The sequence below is a fragment of the Panicum virgatum genome, chromosome 7K (assembly GCF_016808335.1).
Source record: "Panicum virgatum strain AP13 chromosome 7K, P.virgatum_v5, whole genome shotgun sequence".
In the NCBI taxonomy this organism is placed as follows: domain Eukaryota; kingdom Viridiplantae; phylum Streptophyta; class Magnoliopsida; order Poales; family Poaceae; genus Panicum; species Panicum virgatum.
Genome location: NC_053142.1, coordinates 29,691,258 through 29,717,971, shown reverse-complemented (window position 1 = coordinate 29,717,971; position 26,714 = coordinate 29,691,258). Strand labels below are relative to the sequence as shown.

The window sequence follows — 26,714 nt, the reverse complement described above, 5'->3', positions numbered from 1 at the left end:
AGAGAGCGAGCCAGAGCGGTAACCGTAGTGAAGGGGCCATGACAGCTTCGATGACATCCGGCCCTGTCGTCACAGGCGCGTGCAGGTGCTCGCTCCCCTCCATCTTTGGTTTCAAACGCTATTCAAGTCCCCGAACCGTGCAGACGTATCCCCCGCACCAAATCCTGACGCACGCGATCGAGAGCCGTCTCGATCGTCTCAATAATCGTAGGCGCATCTGTGATAGATCTGTTGTATATATAGGAGTAATAGCACGCTCGGATGCACGATCACTGAGCATCGGCCATCGGCGTGGCATCCCTTTTCCTTCTCTCCTCTGAAGAAGATGGAGGAGGTCGCCACCATCAGCAGCCTCTGATCTCCTACCGTACCGTAGCAGCTACCGGCCTGCTGCAGGTCAGGATCGGAACGCGAACCGCCTGCGTTTCTTCAGAGATCGGCTTGCGAATCGACCAAGGTGAGACCTGGCCGGGATAACTAAGTTCCCGAGTCGTTGGTTCTTGTGCAAAAGTGCGTCAGACAAAAAGAGAGCGATCGAGAAAAAAAAAGCCTTATATATTTTTCACCTCGACTTCGACACTGCGATACACTGTACTTGTTTGTCGGGTTCATGCCTGTTCTGTTGACATCGATCTCTGCAGGGATGCCGACGCTCATCATCACCGTGGACCTGGAGTGCTGCCGCTGCAGCGCCAAGATCCAGAAGGTCCTCTGCTGCATCCAAGGTGTCCGTATATCTGAATCATGGCTATGATCACGTTATGAACGAATCATGTAATTGTGACGTGCTACTTCACTGAATCATCACTGCTGCACAGACCGCGGGGAGTTCGTCATCGAAAAGATCGTGTACGAGAAGGACAAGGTCCTCGTGTCGGGGCCCTTCGACGCCGACAAGCTCTCCTCCAAGCTCTGCTGCAAGGCCGGGAGGATCATCAAGAAAATTGAGGTCGCCAAGCCGCCTCCCAAACCTGATCCACCAAAATCTCCCAAGAAAGAGCCAGTCCCGTGCAAGGCGATATGCCCATATCCAGACTCATATCCGTGCCCGCAGCCTGCTTGGCCGTGCAGCTGCCCCACACCATACTGTTGTGGGTGCCCGTCGTCCAAGCTGCCACCGCCGCCGCCAAAAGAGGAGCCCAAACCTCCGGAGCCCAAGCCCAAGCCCAAGCCCAAGCCAGAGCTAGCCCCATGCAAGGTGATATACCCGTATCCATACGGGTATCCGTGTCCACAACCGCCGTGGCCGTGCAGCTGCCCCACGCCGCACTGTGGATGCCAGTCCAAGCCGGCACCGACGCCGCCACCGGCACCAATGCCGCCACCGGCACCGACGCCACCTGAGCTACCAAAACCGCCGGCGTGCCAGTGCCCGGCGTGGTCGCCGTGCTACTGCAGCTGCGGCTACCCGCCCTACATGCCACCGTACCCGATGGTCATCTGCGATGACAGCCCACCCTACGGCGCCTGCACCGTCATGTAATCTAACTGCGGGCAGCTGCATGATGCAAATCGATCATCTTACATCTATGATCTATATGTATGTTTCTATACTAGCTGACTACGCTGATGCGTTTCTGTATCAGTCGTTTGATGCTTTTGTGAGCCAGCGTGATCGACAGTGACATGATCCACGACCAAATGATAAAGTCATTGTAGTTTCTACAAAAATGTATTATGGTGGCAGGGCGATGCCAAATAAGGAGGAAAGCGTGCTCGAGGATTTCATAGGGACTATGTGCACAGAGGTTTTCGTGAGGGTTTTGCATGTACTTCTAAATTTTTTATGATGGAATTTGCTAAATTCTCCTGTGTTTAAAATGGGGTTTGCTCAGGCCCAAGGTCGGCGACCGGGGTTCGATCTCCCCCACTGGCACCGAGGGGGCCCTCTGTTGCCTTCTCTTGTGAAAAAAATGGGATTTCCTTGAAAGAGAGAGTTTACTCTTAGTCGCTTTTTCCTTACATATAAGACGCAAGGAATCTAGAATAATGCAAGGGGCGATTGGATTTAAATGTTGTGAAGCCGACATTCTTGCATTCTTCCATCCTCCAACTGCCTATTTTTAGTAATAGTGGAGGTTGGTATTTTAGATGCAAATTTTAGAACGTTCCTTAAGGTTATTTTTCACTAGCGCATTGGTGGGGTGGTGTTCATTGTACAAATGGGGTTGATTTACATATAAATTTATGGTTCTAATTTAGATTATCTTTCCTAATGGCACCCTAGGTGACCGTGGGTGAGTACTGCTAGCAGGGATCAAGGGAACCCCCGTTTAGAGATTCGGCCAGGGGTGTAACACGCAGTAGGATTCCGTCCGTGGCAGTGTTAAGTGGACACGGTGGTTCAGATAGGTTCGGGCCGCTCAGAAGCGTAACACCCTACGTCATGTGTATGTTAATTGGCTTAGATGCAAAGATTGCCCTTTCCTCTTGGTGATCTAGGTCCTAGAGAGGTCTCCTTTACAAGTTATCCTTCTCTCCTATTTATCCTCTTTCCTTTCACCGCCTTTAGTGTGAATGCAGCGCCTGTAGGCGGACGCCATCGAGCAGGCAGGCTCCGCGCCCTCTGAGCGGAGCGCAGGCCGACGGCTTAGGCCTACCCCGTGACCCACGACGACCACGGGAAGCGCCCCCCAGGCAGCGGTCAACCTAACCCCCAACCAACGGTCGTGGGCGGTGCCCCCCTCCCCACCACCCCCCCTTGGCCAAAGCGGCCACCAGCGATTGCCAGGAAATTGAGCCCTGGGCCCGGAGGCCACAACACCACGACGAGAAGGAGAAATGGGGCTCGGCGGACGAAGGCGCGCGCGACGCGACCAACCGAGGCGAGCGGTGGTGGCCACGGCCGCCGCCACCTGTGGGGCACGGCCCAATGCGAGCGGCACCGGCAGCGGCGTGGCCACCCGAAGCACCGTAGGCGGCCGCGTGGTAGCGAGCCCTAGCCACCGGAGGAGAAGGCCGGAAGGAGGCGGGGGGAGGGCGCATCCCAGCCGAAAATGCAAGATCCATCCAGGCGGACTGTGGATCTGGCCCCAGCAGCCGGCGGCAAGGTGATGTCAAGGGCAAGCTTGGGCGCCCGGAGGAGGGAGGCAGGAAGGAGTAAAGAGGGCCGCGGGTTTCCGCCGCCGGCCACCGGGGGCGGCCTGGGAAGGGGAGGTGGCCAGCGGCGCGGATCGCCTCCAAGTTGCCAGGAAGAGCGACGCGCTGGTTTAAAGTTTCCAGACATCTCTCTTCAACAAGATGCGTAGGACTGGCAGGGCACACCGCGATCGTTGTCGGAGCCGGCGCTGTGACCGTGAGTTCGGAATAGCCGATTGCTGTCACCACCATCTCCGCGTACGGCTAGAGCTAGGGCCATATCCCCCTATTGCGCTCTCAATCTCTCATCTAATATCTTATTTCTCAATTAGAGTGCAAGGTATGAAAGTAGATCCGTGGATCCTTGGACTTCAATTCAATTAACCCGTGTATCGTGTTTTGCATTGAAGTTTGACCAAGCAAATCTTCTCATTTATTGGTATGGAAGATTGTCCTTTTACTCTTCTAGCATCAATGCTTATATAATAAAATCAAAATTTATGTTAGTTAATTTTTATTTTCTAATAAATATAGATATACATTTTGCATTTCGCACCACAGCCTCAAAACCTTTGTAGGCCCTCATCACACATGCGCCTACGATTACTCAGACGAGATCTCGCGTAGTCGCGTCAGGATTTGGTGTGGGAGACACGTCGGCACGGTTGGGGTTGGGGGCTTTATTTCAATAGCGTTTATTTGAAATCAGAGGTGCCATGCATTACGCCATGGCGACGAAACCAATGATGGCTCCTGGACGACAGGGCAGGGATCTCGTCCAAGCTTTTCATGGTCCTTTCACAAGTCACAACGGTTCCCTCTCTGTCGTCTCTCTCTCGTCATATCTTTCGTTGCTGTTCTTCCAAGATTCTCGGTACGAGTGTGCGTTAACGTTGTGATTAGATGGCGCTCGGTGGTTGTGTGCTTAATAATGCGTGCGTGCATCCTGTTGCGATGGTGATGTCTCCTGGATGGCCATACTCATCCCAAGGGCACTGCTAACTTATTACGTTTGCACAATGACGATTCAATGATGCAAGCATATATAGAACGTACGTGTGCATATTGTTCGCATTATTTTGCAATTATATGCAATGAATCAGTGATAGATCGATGATTCTCTTAGGCAAGAGGTGCAAGTGGAGTTAGCTGTATCAGAGTTTATATTCAGCGGTCCACATCTAACCATCAGGGGCGCACTAGTTCTTTTTTACGTATAATTGGCAAGTTGATGATCGAGCTCATACTTTTTTTTTAAAAAAACAATGGTTGCTTAGATGGTAACATTCCTAAGGCTGGATTAGATATTAATAATAAATTTGCTGCGTGCAGGTGCTAGTGTAGTATAGTATGATCAATGACTTTAATTTGGATCAACGAGTCCTGGCTAGGTGCAGTGGTTACCACTGCACATACACAATTTTGTTGGATTAATTAGTGGGGATATGGCGCTATTGCGGCATGCCCAATCGAAATGTTATACCTATGTTTTTAACAATGTTTGAAACCTTGTTGAGCCCACGATCCAAGAGACTTCATCCAAATGCAACAAGTGGAGCATGGGGCGAAACAACAAGGAGGACGGAGTACGCATGTGGATTGCACCCACAAGCATTACTCAATCCACCTTCTATATACTTACCATGCACATTCAGTCCACTTTGTAAATTTAACGAGGGTAAGTTGTTCGGTTTTTTGACAAGGGCAAATAAAGATTAGTAATCTCCATCATGAGAGAGCGAAAAAAGTACTACATTTTTTATCATTCTTAGATAGGTGCACTGAAAGGTTGTACTAATTATAACTAGAAAGGTGCATGTTAGATATGCTTTTAGCAAATTTAGGTACCTCTTATATATACCATAATGCCCTTGGCTCTAGGCCCCTTTTTGTGGGGTGAAGATCACGGAATGAAGTTTAGTCATATAGGTCCCAAAGGCTATATACTATAGCCCTATTAGGTTCAATGGGCCTATCAGCCCGTGCTCTGGCTTATAGCTAATAATTATAATTATCTATCTCATGCACTCTTTCATCTATTAAATATTTCAACACATACTCTAAAATACGTATTTATCATTATCTAGTTGCAATAGATTTCCTTTTTCATCACACCTCCATGTGTGTTTGATATATATTTAATTGAGCTATTTGTTTGTGAATTGGTATTCTTATGTCTTCCATTATACATGAATATATGATAACACATATCGTGGGTAGTATTTTTATAAAAAATAATATATTAATAATGATACAAATAGTAATTTAGAATTTTATATTGGTGCACTTTAATATTTTATTACAATTACATAATTTAGATTTAGATTTAGGGGTTGCTTTAACTTTTAATACTGATATAGTTGGATAATTTAAATAAAAATTTGGGGGGTTTTGCATTATTTTGGCACAAGTGGGTAATTTACATGAAGATTAGGTGATTACTTTAGTTTTTTTATAATGACAGAGGTGGGTAATTTATATACATATTTAGGGAATTACTTTGATCTATTTTCAATTAATTGGGTTGTTATATGTTTCAGCCCGGGCGTTCGGTCTAACCGAACCGAACTGACCGGTTCTTTGGTTTTTGCAATTAATTTGGTTACTACAAAATCAGAATAAATTTTGGATTCGGTTAATTCGGTTCGGTTTCGGTTATGACCGAAGTAACCGACTACTCCTTGAATCATAAACAAAATCAATAGATTCAAGCATATATACATCAAATTGAAACAAGATGCATCAAGAGAGATCAACATCAATCGAACACAGATCGATCCACACATAGATCGATTCAACACTAATCGACTCAAGACGGATCGATTCGACTCAGATTGACTAAAGACGGATCGATTCAACACAGATCCACGCAACACAGACTACAAATCGAGAGAGGAGCACATGAACTGTGCCTCGGCTTAACTCGCCCGAAGAGAAACAGGGGAGGGACCGGCGACCTGGACGTGGGCATGCCTCCTGCGCGCGTGCTTGGGCGGCAGCCTCCATGTGATGCCGCAGGGCGAGCGACCAGCACGCGCCGCCGTTGGGGGTGTTGGGCGAGCGGGCTACATCGCCTCCCACATCGTGTGGCCAAGGGAGGGCGGGTGCAACACCACCACGTGCGGGTGCTGGGCGACCAGCTTGCAGGCACCGCCCACGCCGCTCAGCCAGGGAACGTTGGCCTGCTGCCTGCAGGTGCCGTCTACGTGTGTGCACCGTCGATCGGCCGCTTGGAGGCTGCGGGAGGGAGGCAGGAGTGAACATGATCGTGGTGTGGCTATGAGCGTGCGGGCGGTGGCTAGGTACTGAGGGTGAGGAGGTAAGGAACAGATAGGGTTTGAGGAGGGAGCTAGGGTTAGTCGCGCAGGGGAGCCAGGGTTAGTCGGGCAGGGGCATGGCCGTGCGCGCTGAGCTGCCTATTAGTGGGATAGGCTACCTATTTATCGCATTATTGGACCTCTATTTCGAGTACTTCGGGTATTTTAGTTACCCGAGGCCCAGAACCGAATAAACCGATATTAATTCGGTTAGTTAAAACTATGAACCGAACTAGGGATCCAATTTTTTGATTTCGGGTATTTCGGTTTGGTCTTTGGGTATTTCAGTTTGGTTTTTGGTTATCGGTTAATTATGTCCAAGGTGAGCTGTGTTTTAGGGTAGTGACGTAAGCCGTGAAGCAAATGAAACCTAGGACGACTCACTACAAAGTATGGGAGCGTGACAGCAGTTTGTGAGCTGTGCTTTGTGGATATTAGAGTTGATCGAGGCACTTTGTGAGTTATGATGAAATGGACCTTTGCTTGGCTTAATGGAGATATATTACTAATAAGTAGTTATGGAGCAAATTCTCATCAAAAAGAGAAAAAGTTATGGAGCACATCTGCAACAGGCTACAAGCAGCTCAATGCTTCGCCATCTAGTTAGTGGGCTGAATAATCCTGCATCAATCCGAATCCAAGCCCACTCGAACGTACTCTTGATTTCGGCCCCCCTAAACTATATAGAGGAGGGGTGGGAGGGGTCCGATTGCGATTGTTACGCGTGCTACTGCAGGATGATTCGTAGCAGAAATGTTGCAGGAGTTGCTCTTTTATTTGGATCAAAATTATGGAAGCCTAGATTGGCTAGAAGATTTCACGCGATAATATAATATTTGAAACGGATGAACCATGCACGCGCATGCGGTGATTACCGATTCTTCTCACTTTTTTCTTCCCGAATATTTGTTTTTTTCTATTTCATTCATGCAAATTTTTCTATTTTTCATTTAAAAGCTCTTTTGGAATAATCTATTTTGAATAATCTCTAATACAAAATTTTCAGTTGGAACAATTTAATTGTGGATGTGGAACAATTATTCCAATTAGAATAAATTAATTGTGGATGTGGAACACTTGTTCCAGTTAGAAAACAATTAAATTATTCCGGTTAGAACAATTTAACTGTGAATCTGGAATAATTCAGTTGTACAAAGTAAAATTGTTCTATATCTCAAAAAATGTCCTAACAGATTTCACTCAAATATTGTTAAGTCGGGTCTTGTTTGAAAGCTCTTTCTGTAAGAATTCCAATGGTTAAATCAAAATTGCCTGGTTTGGAAGACACGGATATTTTTCTTCGAATCTTTGTTTGCACGCAACCCGCGTTGGTAGTACGTTGTACGTGGCCTAACAAAATAAGTTGAGTAATCGCGCGGCATGCTAGGGCCGAGGCGCTCGCCGACAGTGCGGGGGCAGCGGCGCATGGCGGGCTGGGGCCGTGGCGCACAACGCACAGTGGTGGTGTGGGGCCACGGCAGTGCGAGCACGGTGGCGGTGACATGTGCACTGGCACGGTGCGGTAGCTATTGCCGGATTTTTTTTTAAATTTTTATTCAATCTGTAGGGCGGGTCGCGGCATGCCCCGCCCCCTGAAAATCAATTTCTAGGGCAGGTTATGCCCTCTCATGCAGCTGAAAATCCATTTCTATTTTCTAGGTACAGGTGAGGGGTGATCCACTCCTAGAAATGAGTTTTTAGGGGGGGCACGTACGTTACCCGCTCCTGCATACCGCATTTTTAGCAGCGAAAGGCGGGAGTAGGTATTGCACCCGTCGCTACAAATCATTTTAGTAGTTGTGCAACTTTAGTACATCCAAATAGACTCTAAGAACGTGCGATATAAAGGAGTTGGGAGTACACAGACAGCCAGGGCAGCTAGACATAGTACACGAAATAGAACTGATGCATGCTGCACGCCTATCCCCAGCTCTGTCTCTAAAAGTATACCGTATATTAATATTGAGGCTCAAATATATGGTTGGATTGGCGCATCATGTTGATTAATTCGATTCGAACAGTTGATGGACGCATCGGGCTACTGCAACAATTTCAACACTACTGTGTTGCATTGTCGTTTTAGTAGAAGGTATATGAAGGGACTAATGGTCTCTCTAAAAGCTGAGGGATGAATTTGAACCTCGGAGTAAAGTTAAGGGACCAAATCGTCTATTTTACCTTGCTGGTTCCTCAACACCAGCGTGTGCAACACTTGTCAGATGTGAAATAGGGCACTGTGACTTTTTTTTGGGGGTCCAATTTCCATCCTATCAACAATGGCGTGCCAGCAAGTCAGCTCGGAGTCTCGGACAGGACATGCTAGCCATGCATATGCAACGCACCATCCCTACGATGGGCTTCTCCTACCGCTAGCCATGCACCTATCGTTTTCAGATAGAAAGGCTAGCCCATGAAATCGAGATGACACCAACTCTGTATAGTAATTGTGTAATGGTGTACCACATGCCCATCACCTGCTACCGAATGTGCTGTGGTCTTTGGGTTGGTGATGTGTCATGATCTGTGTCTTAATCTTAGCATATCCGAAAGCAAAATTGGACCAGAGTCCACGGTACGTTCGTGGCTGGCTGGCTGCCATATTGTCATCATGGTGCCCCCATAAAACTTCCATGGAGTCTTTGTTGTGAAAAAAACAAGAATATAAAAGAACAAACCCAAATATTCTAAGAATGAAAAAACATAAACTATGAACATGTGTGAAATACAGTTTGAGTTTTAGGTAATTTTTGCAAGAAAATTATAACTTAAAAAGATTCCATCCTTATGGGATATTGAGTAAATCATCAGGTTATTTTTATTTACCATGTTATGCAAATGAAGAATCTAAATGGAATGACCCATGAACCTCTTTTAATTTACAGCAAACACTATTTTCGCATCGTCACGACGGACCTATCATAACTAGGAACAACGCTAGCAAAGCCTAGAACTAAATCAGAAGAAAACATAAAAAGGAGACAAAATTTATCTTGATGAAGGTTCGCAAAGTTCTTGTGCAACTCCACATGATCCAACTGAATATGAAATTTTTTGAGAAACACTGTGCAGTCATGTGCAAGGTGAGATTTACAAAATAACCGTGCAGTTAAATCATCATTATTTTTTTGATGCCTCAACCCTTCAATTAGTTAAACCATCATTATTAAGAGTGAAAAAAACTAGGCTACAAGGCTGAAATCTGAACTGTGTATGCATCAATAAACCGGTCAATTAACTAACTCTTTTTATGCCGCAGAGAAGTTTTGCTTTTGCATCGAGAATATAGAGTTCAAATAAAAGGACAAGAAGGTAGTGGTGTGCGGCGCCACCCAAGCCATGCAAACCTTGCAACGAAGAGCCTGAACATTGCAATCCAAAGCCTGATCTTTGCAAGGCTAAGGCTGAGGATTGCAAGGCCTAGGTAGCGGTGGTGCAACGCGGCCGGCAGGGCGAGGTCCTTTCGCCTGCGTGGAGCCTGGGCAGGGGCAGGTGCAGCGCGGGGTGGCCGAGCAGCGCGGGGCGGGTGATGCCGTGGCGAGCGGCGCGTGGTGGGGTGGTCCACGCAGGGCGAGCTAGGGGTGCACTGATTGGCACGGAGAGTAGAGAAGAGGGTGAGGAGGCCATGAGCGTGCTCACCATTGTCAAACAGTACTGTTGTGTACTGTTGTCAAACAATGGACAATGGCGATGGATAGTATGGCGGAAGCTTGAATGGAAAATCGGTGATGGAACGGGACGGAGGAGGGAGGGAGCGGCATGGAAGGCGGCGTGGGGAGGGAGGGAGCGACGGACAGTGGTGCAGGAGGTAGGGAGCGGCGGCCAGCGACGCGGGAAGGAGGGAGCGGCTGGCGATAGGTGCTTCGTCTAGAGGAAGAAGAAGAACTGGTGTGACTGGTAGGTGGGACCCACTCATCGGGGGACAAAACATTGGTGGCCACATCAGCGTCCATGGTGGCATACATTCCAGCCTAGAGGGCCACGTGTGCAAAGCCGGGTTGCAAAACCACCTTGGGGGGTCAAACACAGCTAGAAAAATGGGTATTGGTCCACGCCTACTAGTACCGAGCACATTTAAAACCAGCACTAAATGGCTCCCCGAGGCTATTTAGTACCGGTTCTAAATTTTGAAGCGCTATGATTCTATTTAGTACCGGGATGTACCACCATCAGGTACTAAATGTTGTGATTTAGTACCGGTTGGTGTTACGGCCTGGTACAAACACTACTACACAAATCTTAATCGAGGCGGGCAAAATGAATTTACTGAGGCGGTTTTTGCAACCGCCTCGAAGTCATTATCATGGTTAATGTGGCATTAACCGAGGCGGTTTGCTGCCCGGCTCGGTTAATCGAATAAAAAAATTAAAAAAATCCAAAGCCCGCCAAGCCCATCGAGAGCCTGCCGAACCCATCCGCCGCCGCCGCCGCCGCCACCGCCACCGTGTCTCACCGGATCCTGCCGCTGCCGCTGGCCGGGAGGGAGGTCGGGGAGGGAGTGCCAGGAGGGAGGTCGGGGAGGGGCCGCAGCGCCGCCGGACGCGCCCTGCGCTCCGCCGCCGCGGCTGGTCGCTCCACGCCGCCCCGTCGTGGCCATGGCCGGCCCTCTTCTCCACCCCACCCCGCCGTGGCCGTGGCCGGCCCTCCGCTCCACCCTGGTCCGCAGCTGCCAGGGGCCGTCTGCCTCGATGTGGCCGGCCGCTCCGCCGCCGCCGGGGGCCGCCCGCCTCACCATAGCCGGCCGCTCCGCCGCCACCGTGGGAGATGAGGAAGAGGAAGAGGCAGAGGAGGGTAAGGAGGTGGAGGAGACGAGGAAGAGGCGGTGGAGATGAGGAGCGATGGGAGAGTGGGGCAGACATAGTGAAACCCTAGAGTCCCGTATATGTACTCGAAGTGACTAATCGGGCTCATATGGGTTGAACTGGGCTTTCTAGTCCTCTTTGGGTCTTGATGTTTTCCGAGGCTAATCCTATAGGGTGTCCGCCTCGGTTAATCGATTAACCAAGGCAGGTGTTTTAAGGCTGCCCCCCTCGGTTAATCTATTTTGCGAGGCGGTTTTCTATAACTGCCTGGGTTAATAAAAAGTGACCGCCTCGGTTAATACTGGCCATTAATCGGGGCGGTTATTTTTTCTACCCTCCTCCGAGGGCTTTTTTAAAGGTCATGGTTAATGCTTTTTTGTAGTAGTGAAAATAGCCTCGGATATTTAGTACCGGTTGGTACCACCAACCGGTACTAAATAATGGCATCTAGTACCAGGTGGTAGTACGAGCCGGTACTAAATGGTGCTCCACGAGTTATTCAAAAGGTAAGCATCTCCCACCAAGTCAGAAGTGATATGTAGGTGGGATGCTAACGAGGGCTCGTGCGAGGCTGGAGGTCATGAGTTCGAATCCCGCGCATGCGCATTTACACATCGCATGTGCCCGGTACTAAAATGACATGCCATTTATTAGTACTGGAGAGCTGGTACAGGTTTCCCAGTACTAAGTGGGGTTTCCCAACCGGTACTAAAGCCACTTTCTCCGGTAGTGAAATGTCTGGTTTTGTAAAGGTGAGGGGGTTAGAAATCCGATTTTGTTGTTAGGGGTGATGTGATCCACCGTGGATATCTTGGGGAGTTATATAGACTTTTTCCGAGAATCATCTATCATTAATTCATTGCATATATATAACTAGCAAGGTGGACCGCGCTAATAGCGCGGGTAGCTAGTTATTTATTTATTTTTTTTAGATTTTTTATCTTGACAGAATTGAAATATTACCTCTCGCTCGTTGAATACTACCTACAGCTTTCTATGTATAGTTTCATATCAATCATCGATTTCTAAAGTACTTTACTCTATATCATATTTTCATAGTTTAATATTTGTACTTGCAAAATCTAAATATGATGATTCAATTTAATATTGGGCCATCTTCAATATGGATGCATATTGTAGCATGTGATATTTAAGTTTGATGATTAACTGTAATATGAAATCAACTTGAATACATGGTTTATCCTTTATAAAGTTTTTATATAGGTATCAAATATATTATATGTATGTGTTAGTGATGTTGAAGCCAACAACTTGTAACTTAGATGTTGGACTTTGATTTGTGCGATAATTTGTATAATATTTAACGAAAGAAAGTCTAGCCTAGTTGTTAGATCGCCTGAGAAATATCCAGCCGTTCTAGATCTAATTCATGGTGGGAGCGAATTAAGAATTTTATGAATTAAACTAAAAGTTATATTTAAAAGTAGTTTAGGGCCTCCCTGCTTACTCCAGTCAAAATATATATATATTGATGTTTTATTGTGCTTTACCCATAGATTTCACTCACTTTGGTTACTGTATATTTTTTATTTGTTTTAACCCGCCTGACTGCATAAATGCGTCCACTTTAGAGTTTTGTCATATTGGTGATGGATAGTTCCAGACATGTCTTTTATGTTGTTTTAAACTCTTTTCTTTAACTTCTAGCCTGTCGATTTCTCCATCTTCCATTTTCTTGCTCCACGCATTTAAAATCGATCAGTATATTTCGTGTATGATGCACCTAACAGAGAAGTTTCCTATTTAGTTCGACTCAGTTTCTGATTTTAGATTGTACTTTAGAGCTTGCTATTTTTTCTGAGAGAAGAGGGCGGTAGCAGCAGCTGTTGGAGTTATTTGTCGTGTATCATTCCATTTTCTTGCTCCACGCATTTAAAATCGATCAGTATATTTCGTGTATGATGCACCTAACGGAGAAGTTTCCTATTTAGTTCGACACAGTTGCTGATTTTAGATTGTGCTTTAGAGCTTGCTATTTTTTCTGAGAGAAGAGGGCGGTAGCAGCAGCTGTTGGAGTTATTTGTCGTGTATCATAGGCTATCGACTTAGAGATAGTTTGGCAGGGTTCTATGGCTTAAATGGCTCCGGCTATGGCCCTTAGATGAAGCGGCTTCTGTAATGGACCTATAATGTGATTTTATAATAATATAATTTTATATGAAAATACATAATAAAATAATTTTTGTTTTCTCTTTTTTTCTCTTATTTTTCTCATTTTTCGTACTTCCTTTTTTTCTTCTCACTTTTTGTACCTTCCTTGTCGGTTCAACCTCCTTTTTTATCCTTTCCCACGCTGACCATATGATCTGCTTTGCCCATCCCTTAGGAGTTGTTGGGCTGCCTCCGCCGCTGCCGGTCGTCTGCTCGTACGTTGCTGGTGTTTCATTGTTGCTCCCTCCCTCCCCCCAGCTGCACCAAGATCTGGTGATCCCAGACGAGGTGCTTCTACTACTCTCCCTCCGCCGCTGCCCAAGCTTGTGCCCAAGTCGGTCCGTGCCGCTGCGCGGTTGCCATCCTGAGTTGGCACGGTGGTTCTGTCTTTTTTTGGCACCTTTCAGAAAGGCTAATGTTATTTGTAAAACATCTTAGTGGGAAGCAAGATATTTATTATGATTGCAGGAAAGGTATATGTTGGTTTACCGTAGTGCTTTTTTCTTAAATGATTGTTTAGCGTGAGCCATATATTTCAAGTTTCTGTATGTTAACATACTACTCTGTTAAATCTGATACGTAAGCTTTAACTGTTGCATAGCATATATCCACTATTTTGATACTTGCTGATATTTTTTTAGCAATTCCTGATTATTATATATTCTTATTACGAAGATGATTATTTTGAGATCACATTTCACAGGACTGTGCTGTGTACTTATCTAAATACTTGCAGAGCATGTTTATATTATTGATAAGAAGATCTTTTTGTAGATAATGTTTTTGGCCTTATTTTCTCCTAGATATTTTGGTCATCGATTAGCACCTTCAGTTCTTTTTGTCACCCTTAAAAATCTCGCATATAAATGGACATGGGTGAACACCTGTTTAGACAAATATATCCTCATCCTATTAAGAGACTGACTCTGGCTCTTATTAATGGTCCTTTCAAAGGACTGACTATACAAGAATCGAGTGTTTTTTTCCTCAATCAAATTTCTTGCATGTAACAGAGTTTGGCGATGGAATATGAATATTGAGTGAAGGTATTCACTCGATTTTTAGAGCAAGAGTCGGCAAAACAAATTGAGTGAAAACTCTATAGCTAAAATAATAGAAAAACCTACAGCAATCTCATCCTATCCACTCGTATGCACATCGAGTCACCGGATTTACCTACGTGTCTTATCGACTCCCTAGCTCCAAGGGCCCAACCAACTACTGCTTTTGTCAAGTAGCCGCAATCATTGCGTTAACATGCCAAAATTGCCAAGCTCATGCTGCACATCCAACGGACGGAGGCGACAATAAAATAACATATCATATAAGTGCTAGTGGACTGTAACTTAACATACAATGGTATATACATAAATCAAGACACAAATAGAAACGTTGGTTTCTTGTACCACGCGGACTCTATATTTACTGCATAGTCTGTTTATAGCTTTAGTTTTAATTGGATACATACTCTTTTGGATAGTTAGACTCTTCTGGTTAGTTTAGACCGTTAGATCTTCATAAAATCCGATGGTGCAAGTTTTTCTCTTTTTTAGATTAATGTGGGAATTTTTAGGCGCTCTCGACAAACGTGGTGGCTTCTTCTAACACTCAAATATATATATAATAGATTGCAAAAAAGAACTACAAGCACATGTTTTATATATGCTTGCACCATTGATTCATTAAATTAGCAGTGCCCTTGGGACGAGTGTGGCCCTCAAGCTAAGGACGACATCACCGTCGCAGTAGGATGCACGCACGCATTAAGCACACAACCACCGAGCGGCAACTAATCACAACCTACATTCGTACTGCTACCTTTCCTATCCACTCGCGTCAATCATCCTGCAGAGTGCAGACGACTTGACAATTATCACGAGGATTTTCTTGGAAGAACAGCAACGAAAGATAGGACGACGAGAGAGAGCGAGCCAGAGCGGTAACCGTAGTGAAGGGGCCATGACAGCTTCGATGACATCCGGCCCTGTCGTCACAGGCGCGTGCAGGTGCTCGCTCCCCTCCATCTTTGGTTTCAAACGCTATTCAAGTCCCCGAACCGTGCAGACGTATCCCCCGCACCAAATCCTGACGCACGCGATCGAGAGCCGTCTCGATCGTCTCAATATTCGTAGGCGCATCTGTGATAGATCTGTTGTATATATAGGAGTAATAGCACTCTCGGATGCACGATCACTGAGCATCGGCCATCGGCGCGGCATCCCTTTTCCTTCTCTCCTCTGAAGAAGATGGAGGAGGTCGCCACCATCAGCAGCCTCTGATCTCCTACCGTACCGTAGCAGCTACCGGCCTGCTGCAGGTCAGGAACGCGAACCGCCTGCGTTTCTTCAGAGATCGGCTTGCGAATCGACCAAGGTGAGACCTGGCCGGGATAACTAAGTTCCTGAGTCGTTGGTTCTTGTGCAAAAGCGCGTCAGACAAAAAGAGAGCGATCGGGAAAAAAAAGCCTTATATATTTTTCACCTCGACTTCGACACTGCGATACACTGTACTTGTTTGTCGGGTTCATGCCTGTTCTGTTGACATCGATCTCTGCAGGGATGCCGACGCTGATCATCACCGTGGACCTGGAGTGCTGCCGCTGCAGCGCCAAGATCCAGAAGGTCCTCTGCTGCATCCAAGGTGTCCGTATATCTGAATCATGGTTATGATCACGTTATGAACGAATCATGTAATTGTGACGTGCTACTTCACTGAATCATCACTGCTGCACAGACCGCGGGGAGTTCGTCATCGAAAAGATCGTGTACGAGAAGGACAAGGTCCTCGTGTCGGGGCCCTTCGACGCCGACAAACTCTCCTCCAAGCTCTGCTGCAAGGCCGGGAGGATCATCAAGAAAATTGAGGTCGCCAAGCCGCCTCCCAAAACTGATCCACCAAAATCTCCCAAGAAAGAGCCAGTCCCGTGCAAGGCGATATGCCCATATCCGTGCCCGCAGCCCGCTTGGCCGTGCAGCTGCCCCACACCATACTGTTGTGGGTGCCCGTCGCCCAAGCTGCCACCGCCGCCGCCGCCAAAAGAGGAGCCCAAACCTCCTGAGACCAAGCCCAAGCCCGAGCAAGAGCCAGCCCCATGCAAGGTGATATACCCGTATCCATACCTGTATCCGTGTCCACAACCGCCGTGGCCGTGCAGCTGCCCCACGCCGCACTGTGGATGCCAGTCCAAGCCGGCACCGACGCCGCCACCGGCACCGACGCCGCCACCGGCACCGACGCCGCCACCGGCACCGACGCCGCCTGAGCTACCAAAACCGCCGGCGTGCCAGTGCCCGGCGTGGTCGCCGTGCTACTGCAGCGGAGGCTACCCGCCCTACATGCCGCCGTACCCGATGGTCGTCTGCGATGACAGCCCACCCTACGGCGCCTGCACCGTCATGTAATCTAACTGCGGGCAGCTGCATGATGCAAATCGATCATCTTACATCTATGATCTATATGTATGTTTCTATACTAGCTGACTACGCTGGTGCGTTTCTGTATCAGTCGTTTGATGCTTTTGTGAGCCAGCGTGATCGACAGTGACATGATCCACGACCAAATGATGAAGTCATTGTAGTTTCTACAAAAAAATGTATTATGGTGGCAGGGCGATACCAAATAAGGAGGAAAGCGTGCTCGAGGATTTCATAGGGACCGTGTGCACAGAGGTTTTCGTGAGGGTTTTGCATGTACTTCTAAATTTTTTATGATGGAATTTGCTAAATTCTCCTGTGTTTAAAATGGGGTTTGCTCAGGCCCAAGACCTGCGACCGGGGTTCGATCTCCCCCACTAGCACCGAGGGGGCTCTCTGCTCTCTGTTGCCTCCTCTTGTGAAAAAAAATGGGATTTCCTAGAAAGAGAGAGTTTACTCTTAGTCGCTTTTTCCTTACATGTAAGACGCAAGAAATCTAGAATAATGCAAGGTGCGATTGGATTTAAATGTTGTGAAGCCGACGTTCTTGCATTCTTCCATCCTCCAACTGCCTATTTTTAGTAATAGTGGAGGTTGGTATTTTAGATGCAGATTTTAGAAGGTTCCTTAAGGTTATTTTTCACTAGCGCATAGGTGGGGTGGTGTTCATTGTAAAAATGGGGTTAATTTTCATATAAATTTAGGGTTCTAATTTAGATTATCTTTCCTAATGGCACCACAGGTGACCGTGGGTGAGTACCGCTAGCAGGGATCAAGGGAACCCCCGTTTAGAGATTCGGCCAGGGGTGTAACACGCAGTAGGATTCCGTCCGTGGCAAGGTTAAGTGGACACGGTGGTTTAGATAGGTTCGGGCCGCTCGGAAGCGTAACACCCTACGTCATGTGTATGTTAATTGGCTTAGATGCAAAGATTGCCCTTTCCTCTTGGTGATCTAGGTCCCAGAGAGGTCTCCTTTACAAGTTATCCTTTTCTCCTATTTATCCTCTTTCCTTTCACCGCCTTTAGTGTGAATGCAGCGCCTGTAGGTGGATGCCATCGAGCAGGCAGGCTCCGCGCCCTCTGAGCGGAGCGCAGGCCGACGGCTCAGGCCTACCCCGCGACCCACGACGACCACGGGCAGCGGTCAACCTAACCCCCAACCAGCGGCCGTGGGCGGTGCCCCCCTCCCCACCACCCCCTGGGCCAAAGCGGCCACCAGCGATTGCTAGGGCAGGGAGCCCTGGGCCCGGAGGCCACAACACCACGACGAGAAGGAGCAATGGGGCTCGGCGGACGAAGGCGCGCGCGACGCGACCAACCGAGGCGAGCGGTGGTGGCCACGGCCGCCGCCACCTGTGGGGCACGGCCCAATGCGAGCGGCACCGGCAGCGGTGTGGCCACCCGAAGCACCGTAGGCGGCACGCGCGGGAGCGAACCCTAGCCACCGGAGGAGAATGCCGGAAGGAGGTGGGGGGAGGGTGCAACCCAGCCGAAAACGCAAGATCCATCCAGACGGACTGTGGATCTGGCCCCGGCTGCCGGCGGAGAGGTGATGTCAAGGGCAAGCTTGGGCGCCCGGAGGAGGGAGGCAGGGGGGAGTAAAGAGGGCCGCGGGCCGCCGCCGGCGGCCACCGGGGGCGGCCTGAGAAGGGGAGGTGGCCAGCGGCGCTGATCGCCTCCAAGTTGCCAGGAAGAGCAACATGCTAGCTTAAAGTTTCCAGACGTCTGTCTTCAACAAGAAGCGTAGGACTGGCCGGGCACACTGCAATCGCTTTCGGAGCCGGCGCTGTGACCGTGAGTTCGGAATAGCCGATTGCTGTCACCACCATCTCCGCGTACCGCTAGAGCTAGGGCCATATCCCCCTATTGCGCTCTCAATCTCTCATCTAATATCTTATTTCTCAATTAGAGTGCAAGGTATGAAAGTAGATCCGTGGATCCTTGGACTTCAATTCAATTAACCCGTGTATCGACCAAGCAAATCTTCTCATTTATAGGTATGGAAGATTGTCCTTTTACCCTTCTAGCATCAATGCTTATATAATAAAATCAAAATTTATGTTAGTTAATTTTTATTTTCTAATAAATATAGATATACATTTTGCATTTCGCACCACAGCCTCAAAACCTTTGTAGGCCCTCATCACACATGCGCCTACGATTACTCAGACGAGATCTCGCGTAATCGCGTCAGGATTTGGTGTGGGAGACACGTCTATACGGTTGGGGTTGGGGGCTTTATTTCAATAGCGTTTATTTGAAATCAGAGGTACCATGCACTACGCCATGGCGACGAAACCAATGATGGCTCCTGGACGACAGGGCAGGGATCTCGTCCAAGCTTTTCATGGTCCTTCCACAAGTCACAACGGTTCCCTCTCTGTCGTCTCTCTCTCGTCATATCTTTCGTTGCTGTTCTTCCAAGATTCTCGGTACGAGTGTGCGTTGTGATTAGATGGCGCTCGGTGGTTGTGTTCTTAATAATGCGTGAGTGCATCCTGTTGCGATGGTGATGTCTCCTGGATGGCAATACTCATCCCACTACTATAAAAAAAATGTTGATTTGTCCCGGTTGGGAAACCCCTGTTGTCCCGGTTTTCCAACCGAGCACGCCAGTCCGGGACAAAAGGGGTGCTCTTTTGTCCCGGGTCTGGCAACCGGGACAAAAGAGGACCTTTTGTCCCGGTTGGTAACACCAACCGGAACAAAAGGTGCTGCCAGCGCCCACGTGGCTGGCGCACCCTTTTGTCCCGGTTGGTGTTATCAACCGGGACAAAAGATCCCTTTTTTTTTCATGTTTTTCTTTTTTCAATTCTTTTTCTATTTCAATTATACTTTTGCATTTCAATTAAACTTATGTATTAGAATTCAGTGTGTATGATCTCCACTAATATATATATATATATATAGTTACTTATATAATATTTGACCTAGATAGTTTTCATATATAAATTAATTCACTTATATATATATATGTATACACATATCTATACATGTGAATTCCTTTACATATGAAAATGTCTAGGACCAATATTATATAAATATATATATATACACATATATATTATTGGAGTGCTTATATATATAATACATACATACTCCATCATATTTGCATAGGTATATTCATTCTTAATTACATAGGTATATTCGTTCTTAATTACATAGTAGAATTCGCCTTTTGGAAATTTAATACATTCATACATACTCATAAAAAGAAATTTAATACATAGACACACATATATATTTACATAGATATATTCGTTCTTAATTACATATATACGCGTATATTGTCATATTTGCTGTGATTGTCAATATTAGATATTCCATCATAGTAGAATTCGCCTTTTGGATCGAGGACTTGCTCAACAATAAATCCGGAGAATTATTCTTGAATCGCCATAATCTTTTCCTCAGGTATGAGTTTATCGCGCATCTCCCCGACCTATGGAAAAAGAGGATAATTAATTTCGACTAAATAAAATATGAGTTCAAATATTAACAAGTTTTTTACTTACTTCCTCCTCCCAATCTGTCCAGCCCTTTGGAGAACCTACCAGACCATGGATGTTCTCGCATACATAGTATGCGCACAATACAGTGCCTGGTTTCTGCCTCATACACTTTAAGAGAGAAAAAATTATCAGGTATTTACATGAATATATAATAAAACTAATGAATCGTGCAATGAATCATCCAAGTGCGTACCGGAAAATCTGTCTTGATCTTCAATTCCTTGTCAAATTTGCCTGGATGATTTTTAGCGAATTCTTTCCAAACCCTGTGCATGATTAGAACAATTATAGTCAAGTAACAAAGTGATTCAAATTATCGGTCATCGACGGAGTAGTGGTAGAATTACTTTTTCATCATGTTAGAAGATTTTCGTATTGTTCTGGAGGTCTCCTCAATGAGTCCATAACCACGAGTAGGCTCTTCTCGGGAATTATGACAATTAGAACAAAGTGTTCACTGCAAGATTATACAGAGACAGTTCTTGGTAGTTAAGGTTTAAACAATTCGATTACAGAATAAAAAGAGTTAGACGGAAGGAATCACTCATGCAAAGTTGTAAGGAAACAATATCATTTGCTTGTTGTGATGAACACTTATGTACTTGAACAAGTTTTGGAATATCTCATCGGAATTGTCACGTAGAAGCCTCCAATTACAAGTAATTGGGTCGATGAGGCCGAGGTGAGAGTATCCCTTTCTTCTGCAAGTATGTATCTCCATTCTACATGATACCGAATAAATCAAGAGATCAGTATGTTCAGATCATGTAAAACAATACGTAAGGAGAGTAAAATACTTACAGAACCCACAAGCCGACCATAGAGATGTCGAGGGCCTCCTGATGGAACAGTTGGTAAATTTCTTCCCAGTTTATCCATATAATGGCCTCCCCCCGTAAGAAATCGTCATCTTTAATCTTTGCGCCCTGCATGAAGATGCAATCGGCCATCGCACGCATGTAGTGCTGGTGCATCTTATACATTTGCGTTGGAAGCACAGACACTACTTCGGGGGGGGGGGGGTACAAGAGTTTTGCCGATCTCAAACGTCCATTTGACGACCACATTGGCCTTTGGAATATCTTCTCCCCCTGTAATCTGAGCCGCCGTCAGGTTTGATTCTTTCAAAAATGTAACAAAGTCTTGTTCTTGCGTCGTCTGTCCCACTACGAGAGGCTCTATTGATTGTTTCTTTTGGGCTCCGAGCTGTGGAACGTCGGACGACGACGACTTTGATTGTCTCTTCTTTTTCTCAGTAGTTTTGATAATTGTGCGTTCGTAGTCTGAAGGGGGGTCTCTCGGAATGAATTTTCTCTTATTTGCTTCGCACATCCCCTTAAAAAATTTCAAATCTATCGGATTTATGACTTTCTCGGGCTCCGGCTTCGGCTTCGGCTTGAAGTGCTCTTTAACTCTTTCTTGAGTTATCCGATCGCATTCTTCAAGGCTCATGTCCCAGGGTTTAATAGGAGCCTCCATGGTTTTCTTCTCCTTTTCCTTCTTCTTTGGAGGCTCCTTAGCCGGTGCAGCTACCTTCTTTGCCGGCAACCGTTTTTGCTTCTTTGCCGGCGGCGGAGGGGGTGACCATGGAGGCGACGGTGACGCTTGAGTGTTCATCGGTGCATGAGATGATGGTGATGGAGAATGTGCCGGTGATCCTTGCCGAGACAGTGTTGCCCTCGGGGAGTTTTGCGGAGATGCCGGCCTTGGAGAGGCATGCTAAGATGCCGGTCTTGGTGTTTGATCATCCGACTTTAGGACAATGTAGCGCTTATCCCATAGGATGTAGCCATGAATGGCTTCTGCTAGTGTCCTCTCCCCATCGCCTCCAGGAATATCAAGCTCGAGCATTTTCCAGCCCTAGCACACCTGCTCCACGGCAACTTGTGTGTATCCAGGCGGAATTTGCTGCCCATGGTACACGTCGCCTGGTTGGGTTGGCATGGCGGTACCGTACGCAACAGTGAACATTAAGTTCTTAACGGCAGTCTGCAGGTCACAAGGTGTCCGCTGGGTGATCTCATCCACTGGAAATCGCTGCGGGGCCGACGCTTCAACTGCGGCCTGGATCCCCGTTGGCTCGGCGACGGCGACGTCTGTGGAAGCGCAGCTGCTTTTCCGCTGAGACAGGTGATCGGCTGCGACATTAGGCTCTGGAGGCACCGTTTGCGCTTGTTGTTGCTGGCTCATTGCTATGGCCACTTGGTGTTGAACCTCTTCCTCCAATCTTTGATCGTGTGACATGAGCCGTTCCTCTAGCCTTCGCATGTGCTCCCGCTCATGATTCTTTCTTCTTTGCCGGCTTCTATATGATTCAATGTAATCCCTGAACCCATACTTCCACGGAACCACGCCTTTGCCTCTTGTGCGGCCCGGATGCTCTGGATTCCCAAGGGCGTAAGTCAGCTCGTCCCTCTCTCTATCCGGCTGGAATGTTCCCTCGGCCGCTGCTTGCATGGCCTCCTGTAGTCTCTGGGCTGCTCGCTGGATATTTGGCCCATAGACGCAGTCACCAGTCAATGGGTCCAAGCTTCCCCCGTGACCATAAAACCAGGTCCTTGACCTTTCAGGCCAGTTCAAGGTCGCAGGTTGGATGCCTCTGTCAAGCAGATCCTGCTCCATCTTCTCCCATTTGGGTATTGCAAGCTTTTAGCCTCCTTGGCCTAGAGTGTGATGGTACACTTTCTTCGAGGCATTGTCTTTGGCCTTCTGCACCTTCTGAAGCCCAAGCTCTGAAGACTTGTATTCCACAAATGCATCCCAGTGACCCCTAAGCTTTTCGAGCTCGCCGGTAAATACGGGTGTGGTCCCGGTCTTGATATATTTCTTCGTCAAAATTTTCTTAAATGATTGCAGCTGTTCGGCCATCTTACTCAGGGTCCAGCGCTTGCATATCTCTTCGGATTCAGCTGGAACCGTGAAGTTTTTCTTAAGCTCCTGCCAGCACCATTCTTTTTCTCTTTCGGGTACCGCATCCCGTTCCTCGCTTGGATTGTAAGCTTTCCAGAGCCTGAATCTGATCGGGATGTGGTCCCTGACAATACATTCGGATTGTCTTCTGAATTTTTTGGCGGTAGCTTCTGGAGCGATCGGTTCGCCATCTGGACCAACTTCCGTTATAATGAACCGTCCTTCCAGTTTTTTTGTTGGGCCTCGCTTCGTCTTTTTCTGCTGCGACGATGATCCAGACGGCTATAAACATTCATAGTATTCATATAGATTCAGATGAAAATATGATTGTCACTACAAATAAGTATAGTTGTGATATGTACATTAGCACAAAAGGCCCCTGTGCCCCGCTGGCCCTGCTAGCCGTTGGACCCGGGACAAAAGCCACCTATTGTCCTGGGCCCAAAGGCTACCGGGACAAATGGCCTGGAACAAAGGCCTGTTTTGTAGTAGTGTCCCAAGGGCACTACTAACTTATTACGTATGCACAATGACGATTCAATGATGCAAGCATATATAGAACGTACGTGTGCATATTGTTCGCATTATTTGCAATTATATGCAATGAATCAGTGATAGATCGATGATTCTCTTAGGCAAGAGGTGCAAGTGGAGTTGAGTTTTGGCGACCAACTGGTCTATAAAGAGTTTTAGATAAATCAGACGAGAAATAAAGAGTTCCAAATAAATATTTATTAATAAGTAAATTTTGGAATACGAAGGTATGAAAAATTGGCTAAACGAAGATTCAAACAAGCCATTTTCTTCTCCGCTTTAGACTGAAAAATTATATGTTGATGGATAAATAAATATGAGTAACCTACACCAGAAATTGGCAGAAGGGCCGGACCCTGCGGCGCTCGGCACGGCCTGTTCCCCGGACGCACCAGGGATCCGGATCCCACGGTCCGGGTCGCCTCCAGTCTGGCGCGCTGCCAGCCCACCATCGTCGAGGGTCGGCAGGGCGTCCCGCACCGCAGTCCTCAGCCGTGAGTCCTCGCAGAGGGGGACGACACCCTGAGGAAGGATCAGGTGCTCCGGGATGAAGATCTCCCCCATCACCGCCCGTACCAAGACCTCCAGGGCTTCTTGGGTCAGACTGTTGTCCTCCACGCGGTGAGTCCTGCTGCAGTCTTGGGGCCCGGTGAAGCTCCAGGCAGGACGCGACTGCTTCTTCAGAGGGGTGATCCGGTGCTTCAGGAAGTCCCCGAGCATGTGCAGCGAGGTGAGGCCGCCCTCTGCCAGTACCCTGATCTTGGACAGCACGGAGTCGAACTCCGACGGCAAGGACGGCTTGGCCCTCCAGGATTGGCAGTCGGAGGCGGGTCCCCCGGTCGGCATGACGAGGGGCTCGTTGGCTTCGGTGGTGGAGATCACCCACTCCTTGCGCCAATCCTCCCACTTCCCGCCAATGAGCCCGGGGATGTAGGGCGTCCGCAAGTCGCTCCTCGTCTGGAAGTAGTACGCCCTCACTTCATCCTTGCCCTTCCGGGACTTCACCAGGACGAAGAAGTGGCAGAAGAGGATGACGCAGGGCCGCACCCCCACGAACATCTCACACAGGTGGACGAAGATGGCCGTTAGGAGGATGGAGTGCGGCGTGAGATGTTGAAGCTGGAGGCCGAAATCTTCCAGCAGCAGCAGAAAGAACGAGGAGATCGGCAGCCCCAAACCGGTGGAAATGTGCGAGATGAACAACACAAATTCCCCGGCGCGCAGGTCGCCGAGGGGAACCGAGCCTGCTCGAATCCCCCAGGCAGTCTCCTGTGGACTCCACCCTAGCAGGCGGCGCACCGTGTTCAGCTCCTCCTCGGTCTGGAAATGACGGGGGCGAACAAGGGACGCCATCTTGCTATGGATGCGAGTAGCAATCTGTGCAGAAGAGTAGGGGGCGAGGAGGCTCGAAGGCAAAGGGGCGCAAAGGTTGGAAGGAAGAAGGCGAATGCGGAAAAGTAACCGCGGTATGCGGTTCGTCCCTTTACGAAGCCTGACCCAACCGGCGCGCCCCGAAACCGTCGCTGGAAGCCAAGCGACGCTCACGCCTGGTGTTAGCAGCCCAGTCCATGACAAGGGGGCCCAGGCCTACCTGTCAGGGAGGGCGGGTAAAAAACAATGGTGTGAGAAGGCGGGATCTGAACCGTCGCCCGCGCGCGAAGCGAGGCGGAAGCTGAGCTGACGTGCGCACATAAAGCGCTGGCATGACCAGGCTTTTCGGGAACTGCACTGGTGGTAAATATCCCATTTACTCCGGCCGCAACTATACCGAGCGTCGCTCGCGTGACTAGGTGTACCACTATATGTGGGGACCACGAGTCAGTAAGCCGTTGCGATGTGATGAGGCAGCGAAAAACCCGATGGATGGTCAAAGCCGGTCAACGATGCATAGTCTAACGCTAGTGGCCTCAAGTTATGCAGAGCCAAATCAACGTAGTGGTGCCACCTGCGGGTTCATCACCTCTCCCGAGATGGGCCCGAGGGCCACTGTCGGTACCCTGTAGCAGGGATACCCACTTCTACTGCAGCAAGGCAGGACTCGCATAGTCATCCGTAACTACACCATAAGGGGCGGAGCAGCAGGGCCCCACGGGTCAGGCTCTTATCTCACCGGGCCAATGGCCCCGGACCCGCTCCTCGCTCCGGGACGGTTTCGGAGACGCCACGTGTCCCTGAGGAGGGGAAGCTCCGAGCCAACGGCAGAGGCCTCGGACCCCCCATAGGGGTCCGGGACCTCCCACGCACGTAGAACCAACATACCGCCGGGGGGGAGGGGTATGGAGCCGCCACGTGTCCCGCAAGCGCGGGCGCGGGTCTTCCGCTGGAAGACTCGCCCACCCACCGCATTCAATGCGGGTGGTTGAGACGTGTTCTGCCGCCGCTGCACGCGGGGCAGCCTTTGTCAGGCCTCACTGTAGACCGCATATTACCGAGGTACACAGTGCAACCGCATGCACCGCATCCGCGTAGAGCCCGTCTGGCGCATTAAATGGATACGACGGCACGACACTTTTACATCATGCCGCCTACGCCGCAAGCTACACGGCCCATTCAGCTACGCTGCAGGCAACGCCGCAAGCTACACCCTGGCGCTGTTTCGACAAGACAGGGCATAGATATGCTGGACGGAGGATTCCTGCGGGCAGAGCAAGGAAATCCAGAATGAGATCTCCTTCGCCTGCAACGTTATAATGTATGAACAGTATGTTATTTTATACTATATCGATTGGGCCCACCTGTCGGGGACCCAACGGCCATGTACGCGCCTCCCTTGAGATATAAAAGGGAGGCGCTCACTGCACACACCAAGCCCTCTCGGACTCTCTAGAGACGAAGGGAACACAAGCAATACAACACACAGTGGACGTAGGGTATTACGCTCCGGCGGCCCGAACCACTCTAAACCAGCTGTGTTCATCGTGTTCTTCCAGCGAGATCGAACTAGTCCTAGCTAACCCCCGAGTACTCACCCTCTGGGC

General features: G+C 48.3%; 2 protein-coding genes across 3 annotated transcripts; both read left to right on the top strand.

Annotated features, from left to right (window-relative positions):
* Window positions 1-254: 254 nt before the first annotated feature.
* Window positions 255-1,811, top strand: LOC120640823 (protein PYRICULARIA ORYZAE RESISTANCE 21-like). The gene is made up of 3 exons (XM_039916738.1): window positions 255-457; window positions 642-725; window positions 819-1,811. The coding sequence occupies exons 2-3, from the start codon at window positions 644-646 to the stop codon at window positions 1,481-1,483; spliced, it is 747 nt and encodes a 248-aa protein (XP_039772672.1). The 5' UTR covers window positions 255-457; window positions 642-643; the 3' UTR covers window positions 1,484-1,811.
* Window positions 1,812-15,542: 13,731 nt separating this feature from the next.
* On the top strand, window positions 15,543-17,107 carry LOC120640822 (protein PYRICULARIA ORYZAE RESISTANCE 21-like). 2 transcript variants are annotated; one of them, XM_039916736.1, is made up of 4 exons: window positions 15,543-15,739; window positions 15,923-16,006; window positions 16,100-16,554; window positions 16,591-17,107. In XM_039916736.1, exons 2-4 carry the CDS (start codon window positions 15,925-15,927, stop codon window positions 16,765-16,767), a joined length of 714 nt encoding a protein of 237 aa, XP_039772670.1. In that variant the 5' UTR covers window positions 15,543-15,739; window positions 15,923-15,924; the 3' UTR covers window positions 16,768-17,107. The 2 variants fall into 2 exon arrangements, with proteins under 2 accessions (XP_039772670.1, XP_039772669.1); XM_039916735.1 differs by having other exon boundaries at window positions 16,100-17,107.
* The last annotated feature ends 9,607 nt before the right edge of the window (window positions 17,108-26,714 follow it).